Raw genomic sequence first — 14,885 nt, forward strand, 5'->3', positions numbered from 1 at the left:
TTTTTTTTTTTTTTTTTTTTTTTTTTGAGATACAAAGATAGCTTTCTCCTTTATTAGCTGTCATCCAGATCTACAAGGCAACTTCTCTTCCGTTTCTGTTACGTATTTGAAATGAAGTACCAATATATAGCTTTTAGGATAGTCTATACAGATAAGCCTACTCTGAACCTTTAAATTAAAAATACTTTTATTGAAAATATTCTTATCAGAACTATTGTACATAATAGCTAAATTCAGCATTTCTTAGATACAGTTCTTCAAGTGTTAAAGAGCCTCTCTTGGTAAAAACTAATATCTTTTAGAGCTGCAGCTTTCAGGGGTTTTTTTTGTTATCAGTGGTGTAACTTTTTACCATAACAGAGCCAGATTAACACAGTCGCTTGGTTTAATTGCAGACTGGCAAAAGAAAAAGTTATGTACGAAAAAGAAGCAAAACAGCAAGAAGAAAAGATTGAAAAAATGAAAGCTGAAGCATGTGATGATTATGGAATTAAGAAGCAGGTAAGCCATCCTAAAACTTGTTTTCTTTGCTTCTTTGCTTTGTTTTAATCACAGTCATCCTTAAATAAGAGAATAACCTGTACCTCTTTCTAGGCTCCTGTTATATAAATACTAGACTAAAAATTCTGTTAATTTTAAAAGTCATAACTTGCATTTGCAGAAACTTCCTTTCTTCCAAAATGTTAAATTACACAGCGATTGGACATGGATTATTTAGCACTTGGTGACAGGATGGCTATCACTGACACTGAGAAGGAGGCCATCACGAACTCTTTCTCAAAAATGCTGAGAACCTGAAAAGAACCATTCTAGATAAATTAGGTTAAGTGCTTGGTGGTAAGCATGAATGTTACTGTGAAATTTAGAGCGTCTGTTAGCTAATATGAAGATGAAACATAAACTCTGAGTATGCTAGCATGCGTTTGGTAAAAATCATAGGCATGTAGCACAGAGAGCAATGGGTAGGTTAACTCCTAGCAGCTGCTAGAGTTGTTGGGGGTCACTAGCTGGAAATGTGCATGCTGTAGTTTCATGTGCTCAAAAGGTTGATTTAAAGTCACAGTTACAGTGCAGTGGAATTTTTCTTGCCAGGTTCCCCACAAAGGACAGTGGGTGATTGCAGGCAGTTGGTACATGCCCTTTTGGAAGGAGAGGGAATGTCAAGTTTCCTTGTCACTGAAAGAAGGCTTGGGCTTGGGAGGTTTGCTTATATTCTTTATAGAAGTTTGGTTTGTCCGAGTTTGTGATCTTTATTTTTTTTTCAAGTAAATTTGTTAACTTTTAACCATGCTTCCCMCCCCCCCTCCCAAGCATTTTCCAGTTATATTCACTTAAATCTTCACAGAAACAGTGAGTTAGAACAATGGAAGAATAGGTTAAAGAAAACCTGAATGTACAACCTAACAAAAACAAGTTAGGAAAAAGCCCTTTTAGAAGAAGCTAAAACAAATTCCTGAATAAATTCAGTTTTCAATCCATGTGTGCATGGTCTGTCTTGCTTTAACATGGGAAAGAAATACAAATGTAGAATTTGCAGAAAACATTGTATTTATAGAGCTGAGTTTCTGCCTGATTGCTGACTGACTCCAAGATGCTGCAGAAATAGTAGTCTTTGAAGATCTGCTGATGCTAACAAGAACTAATGAATGCAATCCCCATTTTTAGTGTCCCCCATTCATCAGGCTTTTTGACTGCACGATTTTCCTCACTGACATGCAAAAAATCATCAAAGTCAAGAACAGCAGAGGCTGTGAACTTTTGCTGTGGAAAGAATTGTAACGTACTATTTGAGGATATTTTCAGAAAGAACAGTGGCAAAAGCCTTCTAAGTGAACAGTCCCAGTTCATTCAGAAACTGCCTGAATTCATTTTGAAAGCAATTAATTCCTCCAATGACATCTTCATTTATTGTTCTTTTAGCACAATTTACTTCGCATTCTGAAAGTTGTAAATATTTTAAGTTGTGGTGAACTTGGAGGCTCAGAAAGAATGTGTGCACTTGTTACAGGATCAAATCTTTTACACTAAAGAAAATTATATCATAGCAGGAGAGTTTTCTCAAAAGTAGGTTTTGGATGGAGTTAATATTTCAAAAATTTCTTCAGGAAAATTATCTGTAGTTACACATTTTAAGAATTGCTTTTAGTTAGTAATTTCTAATCTGAATAATTGTTGTATTTATTTTAAAATATGTTTATAGTCTTTATTTCAGTAATGAAAAATAGCATTTGGGAAGGGGAATAAATTCAATCATTTGAGACTAGAATAATAACTTTAACAATATATATATATTTTTAGCTGAGGTAGGAAACCAGCTATGTAAATAGAATCAATCCACAGTTGAGGGAGGGGTGCTTTTAAGCTTTTTAGTGTGCTTTTTCTCATTTAGTTCTTTGGTTGCAACTCTGCAGAAGAATTTATGGGTTAACAATATGGAAGTGACCAAAGAAACTTGTATTTTAACATGAATAATGCTATTCCTATGGCGTAGCTTTAATGTGTGTCTGGTCTGTAAGGAGGAGGGATCAGTCCCCTTGCAGAACAATAGTTAGGGTTTGACTCAGTAGTATTTTCCTCCTAACGTCTTACAGAGTGGAGTAGCTTGCGGTTCCTGGGAATTTGGGTGGTCTCTAGCTGTAGCAGTGACCTACTAGGGTTGCTGGCAGCAGTTACATCCGAGCCTCCAGCCTGCACTCTGCAGGAAGACTCGTTTCATGAAGAGCGGATTTATCTCAGAGAAACAAAAATGACAGTTTGGCTCTCAGTGCTGCTATATGTGCATGGTAGGCTGTGTTACCAAGGATGAGAATCTCTAGCCTTATTGGGTGGGGAAGCCCTTCCTTTTTCATCACTTATAGTTTATTAAAAAGAAAAAAAAAACACTCTTAGCATCTGGTTTTGCTTACAAAATGTAGATGAGAGATTTAGAAATTCAGGGAAAGCTTTCACTAGAGTTTTATTTGAGCCACATTGGCAGAAAAACATAAATGAGAGCAGTATTTGAAAAATACTATGAAAGAAAAGATTTTCATTAATGCTGTATCTCAAAATCATACTATCCTCAACCAAAAGGCTTTTAGCAAAGAAAAGTTATTAAGCATTTTAATTCTTTGTAAATGATGAATATAATTTCTGCAAAGAGTCACTAAAAACCATGACTGGTTCCAGCAAGTAATGCAGCTGTACTCAGTGTGGATTTTTTAGTAATGAAGCCTTATTTTCTACACAGTTCTACTGATTCTCAATATATAAAGACTTTACACAGGGTTTCATGATACTTTATCTGCAATAAAAACTTTTCACACTCTAGTCACCCATGAGTGCAGACTAACGGTAGGAAACAATAGTTTTCATGTTTTTGATTTGTTCTGAACTTAATGAACACCCTTTACAATCTAATGCTTTTATCTTGAGTACTCGTGAGTGTGGGAGGAGTCTGAGGTATCTACTCTTTGGTTCCTCTCATTGGGATTGTGCATCTACTTTGGAGTTTCAGTTAACTATCAGTGTTTTTACTGATAAATGATTGATTTTCTTTTTTTTTAATAGTTATCCTACAACTCTAAATTACTTCTCGTGTAATGTCATTCCCAAATGAAGTAAAAATCTAATGAATTCAACATAGAATTTAATATCTGCATGCTATAGAGTACATACAATCTTGCTAATAGTTTTTTTCCCAAGTATTAGCAAAAAAGTCAGGTATTCTCTTACTTTGAGTGGGAGGTAGAATATTTCCTGAAACAGCTAAAAAGGATATACACCTGGAAATCATTTATATTGTTTTTGGAAAATCAGTATGGAAGATCAGAGTGAGCTACATATCTTATTATGGAACGCTGGAATGCTCAGTAACTTTTTCATTTTAAATGTCTGTTTAAGCATTGAAGAAGTACTCTAGTTACCTCAGTTGGGTTTTCAATTTTTAACTCTTTTCATCCCCCACTCTGTCAGTTCAAACACAATTTTCTCAGTCTTACAAATCAAGTATGGCAAGATTAGGTGAAACACCTAGTTTCATTGCAGTCTGATTGTGTTCATAACCCTTCGGGTTTTCTCTAAGAATAGATGACCTCTGCTTAATAATCTGAACTCTGTAGCTCTAGCTGTTTAGGTAAAGCGACAGTGGAAATGCTAACAAAGAGTCTGATGCTCCACTTCATGTATTTGGATAGTATCCTTAACAAGTACAGATGTGTCTCTTTAAAAGCTTAGCAACCTAGAGTTCTCTGAAATAACTACAGAGTAATGTTCCTGACATACAGGTGGTACTGAAAAGGCTTTCAACTTGTGGTTAATTGCCTAATGTGCTTTCTGAAAGAGAGCAGTTGATGACAAATCATTACTGTTATCTTATTTTTTCCCCTTCTGTTTTCCAAAAGCTGTTTTTCTTTCTTTCTTTTTTTTCCCCAGTCAGATAAAAATACCTTTTTGTATTCCAGATTCTATCCTGAAGATTTGAGATGCTTGTGCAATATCTGGAGTAAGTTAGTATGAGAACACTCCTTCAGTAGAAAGACTTGCCCATGAGATGAGAGGGGATTCATTTCTTTTGTAACTGGGCTCACTCTTCCTCTGCTCTACAGAAAAAAAAGAAGTCTGGACTTGACTTTTCTGGCTTATGTCTGTTCTGCTTCCAGTTCTGGCAGAGATATTTCTCCAGGTATTTTGCCTCCATAAAATAAAATGAGGATTTCCCCCAAACCTTCAAGTTTATTCTGAACCTTTCCTAACCAGCCCGCTAACTTTTAGCAAAGTAGGCACTACATTAAGCATGGGTTCAGAATCTATATCCTACCTTAAAAAAAAAAAAAGTCTAAATCCCTCACATCCACCCCCTTAAAGAAAATGGAGAAAAAATTTGTCTATCTGTTCTGACAAGGTTGAGCCGCTCTTGTTGGGAAACAAGTCTTACTTTTGTCAGTGTTTTCCTCACATCACTTCCAAAGAAACCTCTTTGTTTAGACTTTTGCCACCTCTCATCTGTTTACATGGTGAGGTTCACACTCGCACCAACATGTACGGTCTGTTCAGGTAGAACTTTGAGAGCTGCTAGGAGGAATGTGTGCCTGTAGATTAAAAGACAACTTTCTATAATTGATAATTCCACTATCATTCTGCAAGATGATATTAAAGGAGCAGCATCTATAATTTACTATACAAATATTTAATTCAAAAAATTTTGCATGAGGGACACTGAATTTTGCTTCTGTCCTTTGAGCAGTATCTCCATTTTTGAGCTTCAAGTCATCTGTCGTCCCCCCCCCCCGCAGCTGACAATGAAGAAAACCTTATAGTTGTGTCTTAGCAGAAAACAGCCAATGACCAACTATTTTCCAGAAAGACCAAAGGTGCCTTTCTGCCTTGTACCTCCTAAAGTGATCTGCTATAGAAGAAACTGGATTGGCCGTCACCTAAGAGGAGTTGCAGAGAAAGCCCAAGTTTGAAATACTGAGGCATTTAGATCTAGTGGATTTTCTTCTCTTTCATGTTTCTTGCTACAAATGTAGTTAGCTTGTAGTTGATACGCAGCCGTTTCAGTGCCTAAAACATTCAAGTCCCATAGAAAAGAGATCATGTGCTCTGTTTTTTTTCTGTAAGCTTTTCTTCATGGTCCTTCAGAAGTGTTTTGATCGATAAATTTGGCAAAGAACTCATGTGTAACAGACTGCAATCATTTCTTGTATCCTGTATTTGTAGATAACTCGAGCCTCTTTTGGTCTTGTCATGTTGCTTCATAGGAAGTGGAACTAACAAAACCTGTTTTCCTATGGTTTGTTTTTTTTCCTCTATATCCCTCTCTCCCCAATAATTATAACTTTAGCTTAGTGTCACATCTCCTGTGGTCTCCTGTCTTTCTTATACCCAGCTTTCTCCCACTGCCCCTACATCTTCCTACTCCCTTCATCCTCCTTTCTTGCCCCCACCCCTGCGCACAATATCTTTATGCGCCCTGATTACCACTGGGGTGAGAAATAATACCGTGTTGTGGCTATAAGCCAACCAGCAGCCCTAACACTACTGTTTACATTGTGCTACAGTCTTTTCCTTATAGGCTTATTTTGGAACCATTGGTATTCGTGATACTTAGAGATGTCTCTTTTCTTTTGGGTCTCAGCCATTCTGTCAAACGTGGCTGTAACCGGTCAACAGATTTCAAGTGTTTTATAAGCTTTCTGATGAAAAGTAGTTTGAATGAATAACACTTTTCTCAACAAACTGAATTATTTGCATGTTTTTTCTTTTTTTCCCTACTGTCTTTGAGTTTGTAGTTTCACCTCACCTGTCTGTGAGGAGAGCCATGATTACGTTTTCAGTTGTGCAACCGTCAAAGGACAAGTGTTTATGAGGCAGTATTTAAAAGCAGCTCCTTTTAATTACCATCTCCCAGTCCTGTACTGAACCTCTGGTGATTTAGTCTGTCTCACTTACAAGAAAGAACTCTTTTTATTTTTATATATGTGTGTGTGTCTGTGTGTATGTGAATATATATATGCATAGAGAGAGAGAGATACACACATACACACTAATTCACAAATCTATTTTTTTCTTAGCCAATCTTTTGTGGCTAGAATGCCAATCCTGTCATGTAAAACAATACTGTCATCACACTCTGTGACCCAGTAGTTTATTAGGCTATCCTCCTTTTAAGATAAAGGGATGACAGACCACCCTATGGAGGTTTTCTTATTATTATCTTCAGATTATTTGTGGATCTGTACATCTCTAAATCTTTTGTTTAGTTGTGGGTCAGCTGAAAAAAAAACAGAAATCGGCTTCCATCTTTTTTGAAGCTGATCAAGCTCTGTTGTCCCTACTATACAATACATGTCAGTTAGGCTGAATGAAATTGCTTCCTGCTGCAGAATACTTGATACTGATGTTCTTAAACAGTAGTATTTATTTCTATTCTAAGCATATTCTTAAAGTATCAGAAATTTGATGTTTTAATATAACATAAGTGCTTGGATGATCCTAAATTAGAGACTCTTCCCTCCTTTGAGCATCTCCAATCTGCCTTGGTAAGTTGAAATAGTGGTTCTGAACTTCTGTTACTGTGGGTCTTGCTAAAATCTAAGTTGTTTGCACCTCAGACATTACCTCCTCAGCTGTTTTTCACAGAGTTGTGTTTGGCCTTTGGGCTTATTTTGAATGTGTAAAATTGATTTTTTTTGTTATGGTGCACTTCCACTTAAGTGACTGGTAGGTGGATCTGTATATTTGCATCTGGCTTTTCTGTTCAGGGTTATCTGTCAATGCAATCTGAAATTTATGGGAAACAGACTGAAGGCTATTAATAGTGTATTAAGACACCAATTCTTGACATCTGATCCAATGTAAGAAAAATCCACATTGTTTAGTAAATAGGTTATATATACACCAACCATTAAAGAGCTCCATCAAACACGAGCAGACTACTTTCTTTTGAAAGATGCCAGGCCTCTTAGTAGAAATACCTTCAATACAGAAAGACAATTGACTAGAAATTTGGCTGTTTGGAGAGATTTGTTATACTGGCTTCTCAATACGTGTAAAAAGAATTGGGATGTCATCTTCATTGTAGTCACAATAGCTCTTCTGATCCTGTGTGCAGTTATTGACAACAAATCCAATTTGCTTGTCTTTGTATATATTTTTGTGCTTTACTGCTTTTGTCTTAACACTTTATTTAGATGCACTTCAGTTATTCCAGTTTTTAATACTTTTATTTGGCATTGTAATTCACAGTAACCTTGAAGATTTTTATGGTTCTTTCCAAAGTTAGATCATTCTCACATAGTAACTTCCTCTGCGACCTGTTTGTAAGTTAAACTGCTTAGAATTCAGCTAGAAAGTTTCTAGAGTATGTTGGGAAAGGGGAGTAGGACTGCTGTTTAATTTTCACAGAATTTGGAGAGCAAATGCTTTATTATAATTCCAATCTTAAAGTTTATCTAATTGTTCAAGCTTTTGACTTTGCTTTATTATATAGATTTGTAACAGTAAATGGTCAGCCTGGGATTATTTTGTTAAAGAAGATTATTTGAAAAAAAGTATTTAGGCAAAAGTTATCAAAATCTGAGTAGCTAGTTCGGTGGTTTACTACTGCCTGGTTCCCTAACCACTCCTGTTTTCCAACTGTTTGCACCTACTGGATGTAGAGGTTCTAAGATTTAAATTTGGGGGGGGGGGTGGTATTTAGTATTGCATAGCAACAGGCAAATGTAAGTAAAACTCAGGTACCCCTTCAGATCTCCATCCAAATTCTGTTTCAAACAGTGATTTGGGTAGTCTTATGTTCTTGTCTTGCAGAAGCCAGGGCTACAGCTTGCAGATTCCAGGTTATACTTCTTCCCAGATAGCTTGTTGATGGCATATATAAAATGAGTTACTGCTTTCCACATCATCCACCAGCCTCACAGTGCCCAACTGGTTAGCAGTACCAGCCCAGGGAAGTCAGTATTGGATATGCTCAGCCCTGTAGGTATTCTTTATAGAACAAAGTAGTAGTACATAAGGCAGAAGGCATCATCTCATGCAGTTTATGGCACACTATATTCTATGGAAGTTACAAACCTTTATTCATTCACTGCTGACAGTGTAATATGCAGAGTGATTAATTTATTTTTAATACAATCTAATACTGAATGCTTGAAGAAAAGTGATAATGCTGTCGAGAACTAGAACTTGGGGGTGCTTAACTTTTTTTTTTTTTTTTTTTTTTTTAGCATTTGTCATCTATCTTGCTTCATTAAAGTAGATGGGTTTTGCCTTAGGTTCTCTGAAATGAAGTCAGAAACAAAAATGGCAAATTCTTTCAAAAATGACTTGAACTAAGAACTTGAGCAATGACATGAATGCATGATGGTAATGTTTTAATACAAAAGGAGTCCCTGTATGCATAAATAAATTCTTAGTCATAGCTCATCTTCCCTCTAAAGATTAGTGTTCCCTTCAGTACTTCCAAACACTGCAGCATTAACACTGAAAGGAATATACAACATAGGAATGACGGAATATAGTGAGACTGTTTAAAGTGAAAGGCTTCTGTTGCAGGTTATCCTGAATGCAGAAGACATTTAGTACTTTAATATCTAACTGATTTTCACTTCTACATAGATTTAACATTACTGAACAACTCTGCACACCTTTCCTTTTCAGTGGATGGATTTCAGGTCCAGAAATGTTCCATGAAAAAAGCGTTCCCTTGTATAAAGCTGAAGTTGTTTTCTGTAGGTGGAGGCAGGATGTTCAGATTCAGTGGGGTGCCAGTTTAGTAATTTTGTTCAAAGTGCATGGTGAGAATAATCTTTCTCCTAAAATGAAGCACAAGGATAAGTAATAACTTTTTATGCATGATAAGCATCAAAAATATGAGCCTGCTGGTCTTTGCTTTTCATTTTTCTTTACCTTTGTCTTTCAGTCAGAGCCTCCTGCAGTGTGCACACAATGTGATCAATAACTCAATAACTTTTTTCATGCAGTAATTATCTCTATGTGGTATTATCTGAACACTGTTTTTCTTTATTACCCAAAAGATGCAGGAGATATTTATATAACCAGCTGATCCTATTTTGGATGAAGCTGCTTCGTGACAGCAGGAGAAAGTTTGTTCTAAATAGTGTTTTTTAACAAATGTTATACGGAAACCTTACCAGACAGTACTACTTCTTTCTAAAGGAAAAAATTATTCTAAATACTTTTTCTCCACTTAATTAATTGTATTTAATTAAACACAAAGGAAATGGAAATGTCTTGTAAAATCTTTATTAATATACACTAATAGAATTTTAAGCAATTATGCTAAGTTGGTACGTTTTAATAAAAAAGCCTATTCAGAAAATATGCAACTGTTCTGAAGTTTCTAGATGATGACTGGGCTACTGAGTTTTCAGAGTAAAGGCTCCTTTTAAAAACTAAAATTTCCATCTGGAACACATTTTCATGTCACTGGCTTCCAATTTTCACAGATTGAGATCTTGCAAGAATCACGAATGATGATTCCAGACTGCCAGCGCAGATTAGAAGTTGCACACGCAGATCTTACTCAACTATTAGTAAGTATTGCACCAAAAACTGTTTATCAAATAATGCAGAACACCTCACATAATGAAGTGTTCTTTCTGAGGTGAAACTGTAAAACCATGTTTAGCCTGCAGTGTAATTGAAGTGTAATAGAACTTGATTGAAGAATTACTTATAAGTTCCAGGACTGGCATCCTATAACATACCAGTATTCCATTTCAGATAACTGTCTATGCAAACTTGGTCTGTAGCATACAAGAATTGTATGTGTTAGAATGTTAGAAATGTCTTTAATGGAAGGTATACCTAACATACACTTAAGTACTGTGCTGACTCTGAATTCCTGTGCTAGCTATACAATCAGGTAAAACAGTTTACCTGCTTTAGATAGTTTTTCTAGTTTGTGAGGATATATATAATATGCTTGTAGTGACCTGAAATATTCAAAATACCTTGCTTAACGCATTTATTTTGCTATGGCCAAGTGAAAAAACAGCAGAAGTCCTTGCTGAGTAGTGCTTATATGATTTATTAGTGAGGTGGGCATTACTGCTCCATTTTTAGGATATGAATTACTTGCAGGAGTAAACAGTATCTTGTACAAATAGTTTCACAGAAAGTAAACTAAGCTTGGAGATTATCATGCTCACTTTAAAAGCTGATTTTTCACCAAGAATTCTGTTATAGATGTAAATGTTACTGTGAGCTAATATTACATCCTGTAAGTTAAGCCTCTGACATGTGACTGTTAAAATGTAACAATGATCAGTTAGGACTCTCTTCAAAGGAAAACTCAACTTCTCTTGTCCTCAGGTGATATGCCCCTAGTGTCTTCCAAAATGGATGCTTAGTATTTGGCAGGATTAGGCTCCTTTTGTCCTTTAGACAACTTGCTACTTGACAGTTAGCTGGTTTAGACTTCAGTGGGATGCAGAAGTGATTTATACTTGATGCTATTAATCTGTACAATATGGTATGCAAACTTAAAATGACAAATGCATGTGTGGAGGGGTTACAATTGTTTTCAAGAATTCAGAAGTCTAAAAGACTTGCTGACTTGCTTTCTTGCAGCAGACTTGCGTTCTGTTCTTAGCTTACCTTCAATTTTTTTTAATATGAACTTTAAAGAAGTATGTTTTTTCAATTGTCAATCTCTGCTTAAGCTTTTTTCCTAATAGTACTCTTGTTCTGAGTTCTGTTGTCACTAGTTCCAATTCTGATGTACTTGTTTTTAAATATTTATTTAATAGACTAAAGGTACACACAGGTCTACTCACACGTGGCTGCCATTATACTTTAAACCTGTGCTTTGAATCATGTAAAACTAATATTCTCAATTTTGATATAACCTTTTTGTTTCATGGTTTCCTTCTTATATTTAGTCACATGTCACTTATTACTGAAGTACTCAAAGACTCTTTTAATTCCAGGAAAATGAAAAAGAATTGGAAGAAGCTGAAGAGTATAAAGAAGCACGTTGCATACTGGAGTCAGTGAAGCTGGAAGCCTAGAAGTTTTTCAGTACACTTTATATGCGTTAGCACTGGGTCCATTCCACACTTTTGTGTTTGACCACAACTCTCTTAATATTGTTGACTTGCTAAGGTTCCCTTTATGCAAATAACTAGCCCTTCCCTAACTCCAAAATGCATTGAATAAAGGATGTTCTGAAACATCTGTGTGTTCCATATTCAGGCAAAATAGAAATATTGCCAGTTCACCTGAATTATAGAAAGAACAACAAAAAAGCTTATTTAATGTAAGCCTAATACTGTAATAGTTAATATACAAAACTTATTCTGAACAATTCAGGCTAAGAAACAGAGTACAGTTCAAGTGTCTAGCTATGTAAGAAATGTGACAAGTCAATCAATGCTTTAGAAGCACCTTATATTGGAAATATTATCAAGCTATTACAGCAATCTGTACTGAAACAGTGGATGGGCTAAATGACCCTAAGTCATTCATCTTTTTCTATGATACTATTTATCTGTAATTATACAAAGTATTACTCCTTGTTTCTTTCTGAACATAAGGCAGAATTAAGAGCCAATTCCAAACCTTTCTTAATTTACCTGGAGTTGATTTGTAGAGCCCAGTTCACATTATTACCATTAATCAAGATTAAGTGGCTTTTCTCAAGAAACAAAATTTAGCAGCTGTCTAGTATGTTGTCAGCTGGACTTACTGGTGGAAGTTCTGAAGTGAACCTTTTTCCTGAAAGCACAGCTGCTCATCTTGGCCAAGTGACTTTTTCTGAGCAAAGCTCAAAACCTAGAAGTTGAGAGAGAACTAATGGGTATGAGAACAATGCTTAACCTGCCTGGAGGACTATTAAAACATTATGTACAAAACCTGTGGCTCTTTCAGGATGACTTCTCTAGTTTTTACAGTTCGAAAGTTTTTTGGCATGTTCTTTAAGGGCAACACAAAGCACAGTGTACCTTTTGTGTGGTGCTATATGAAATAGTCTAATAAAATTTTTTGTTAATGTGACTGGGTTCAGATAAACTGAAATTTCACCTACACCTATATGCCTTAAGGATCTACCTGCTCTGCACACGGTTATAAACACAAGGTTGTACTGATAAAAATCACTGTGTAATACTGTGGTATGTCTTCAGACCTATGTTATTTCAGGTAAGAAAGACACAAATAACGTAGATAACAGCATTACAGCAGTATAAGTAGCATAATAAACCACTTGCTGCTACTCCCTTGAAAAAGTCTGAGATGTCAGTCTAGCACAGTCTCTTGCTTTCAGAGCAGAGCAAAAATGCAAGAAAATAAGAATCTTGACTAAAGGTCATCTTGTTCTGCGGCTAGGTCTTCATCAAGAGTAATAAGTCCACTTCTCATCACTCTTAAGCATTGCTGTGACCAACTTCCAACAATGCAAGATTTCTGATTGACTGCAGAATGATCTATTTTTGAAGTAGATGACCTTAGAACTCAGACCTATACTAGATAGTGCTAAGAGGTAGAACCATTTGTGACAACACTATAGTTTCATAAAAGTGTACGTCTACCTTCTTGGCAGTGTTGTGTCCTAGATGCATGACTGCTGGATGGCAGCAGAGGACACTTTTGCCCTGCTCACAGTGCAAGTGAACTGCTACTGAGGAGATCACCTGTCTTTTCTCATTTATTTCAGTCAGTTTTTTCTGTGGACCTTCACCAGAAATGGCAGCTGAACGGACAAAGCAGCCTAGGTGCCTTAGCTGACCTGCTGCAGCCTGAGTAGCAGTAATCCTTTGCTTAGCAAATGCTTGAGGCTATTGAGTGGAGTGTGGTGACTAGAGGTTGAGCTGAAAAGGTGTGCTGGGGGAGGCAAGTCTGTTGGGTAAGGTAGAATTAAAAAAAAAAAAATTACTCTTCTTCTGAAGAAACAATACACATTCCTGAAAAGCAAACCCACAGGAAAATGAAATACAGTTGCTGACTTCCACAGGAAATGCAGGGTCAGCATGAAAGTTCAACACAGATGTTACCTATAGCGGCTGAGTGGCAGTAACATTGTGGTAAGGCTTAAGTTGGCATTTAGAATTAAGAGTGCATGGGATGGAGTACTTAACCTATAAGCCAGACTCCTGGGGAAAGTTCCTTAGTGCAGTAGTTTCTATGGTAGGATACTTTGTCATGTCTGCAGTTGTCAGGACCTGAACCATGTTTGCATATATATTTTTTCCTGGCTATTTTCTAGCTCCCTCTGATTGCATCAAGAACCAAGATTATATTCTCCCCTAGCCATTTCCTCTTCCTCAACATCACACGCTGACTGAAGTAACAAAAGAGCTCATCTTAGAAGAAAAAGGTAAACAGAAAAAAAAAATTTGGAAGGAAGTTTTCAATAGAAGACCTGTGCCCATTGCTCTGATCATGGGCTTGCCAGCTACTACCTGTTCTTAAGTTTATTCTTGCACAGTTAAGATTCTTGTCCTCTGACTTTAGAGGACGCACTGAATCTATAGTTCTACTGGCAGTTCAATCACGAGACATACAAATTTGGTACCTTTACCTGGAAACTAGTATTTCTCAAGTCCTCAGTTACACTGCATATTGAAAACTAAAAGTAGCTTCAAAACTCTTCTGTTAGTCCTCTAATTCAAACTCCTTCCTTCACTTGAAAAACCTCCACAACACTCAGGTAATTACTTGCAATGGCTAATTTACAGGCTGATTGCTTTTGTTATGTTACTAAAAGTTTTTAATTAATACACAGCACTTTCTTCCCCAGCAATAATTTCCCTTCTTTGAAGGTAAGTTTCTTACATTCAAAAAAGTAGTCTCTGACAGCTCTCTGATACAGTACATCTCAAAGTCCCTCAAAATATTCTACATGAAAAGCAAGACTTATAATTTATTAGCACTTCCTTTTGGGTTGTTTTTCCATGCTGTTTATGTTCTGGAGAAAGATCCAGGATGAAAACTTAATTTTCTCCTGAAAAACACATGCTGTATTTGAATACTTACGAAAAGAAGCCAAGAAATCCCCACACTTTAGCATGAACCATAGGAAATACGCAATAAGACAAACATCTCTTCATTACCGCTATTCTTCCAACTCTTCAACAACTCTAAGCTGTACTTTTCTCTGATTGGGATTTGTACCCCTAAACCCCTTCCTCGAGTCAGATGTCTATTCAGTTATTTCTCCCAAAACACAAGCAAAGCTGCTTCCTTTCACCCTTTTAGTCATTAGCCAAACAGCTATCACTTGCTTGAAATATGGAAATCTGTTCTTATTATTGGCCACACTATGCTTAAGAGACCAACCAACAACACAAACAGGACAATTGAAATTTAACACTCCAAAAACTATTTTGTAAATAGAAGGCAACTGGAGTGACTTGAGCAGTATATGGAGCAGGGGAGTGCAC

General features: G+C 36.3%; 1 protein-coding gene across 3 annotated transcripts in view; it reads left to right on the forward strand.

Annotated features, from left to right (window-relative positions):
• The window catches only part of TBCA (tubulin folding cofactor A), a 32,955-nt gene extending 20,454 nt beyond the window's left edge, over positions 1-12,501 (forward strand). For 2 of the 3 annotated variants that reach the window (XM_026067755.1, XM_026067757.1), the window contains 3 exons: positions 396-501; positions 9,951-10,037; positions 11,436-12,501. In XM_026067755.1, coding sequence (XP_025923540.1) covers positions 396-501; positions 9,951-10,037; positions 11,436-11,516 — 274 coding nt within the window. In that variant the 3' untranslated portion in view covers positions 11,517-12,501. Of the gene's footprint in view, positions 1-395; positions 502-4,586; positions 4,664-9,950; positions 10,042-11,435 lie in introns of those variants that run through there. The other variant, XM_026067756.1, reaches the window with a different exon arrangement.
• Positions 12,502-14,885: the final 2,384 nt, after the last annotated feature.

This window comes from Apteryx rowi, unplaced genomic scaffold (genome assembly GCF_003343035.1).
Source record: "Apteryx rowi isolate R43461 unplaced genomic scaffold, aptRow1 scaffold_262, whole genome shotgun sequence".
NCBI lineage: Eukaryota > Metazoa > Chordata > Aves > Apterygiformes > Apterygidae > Apteryx > Apteryx rowi.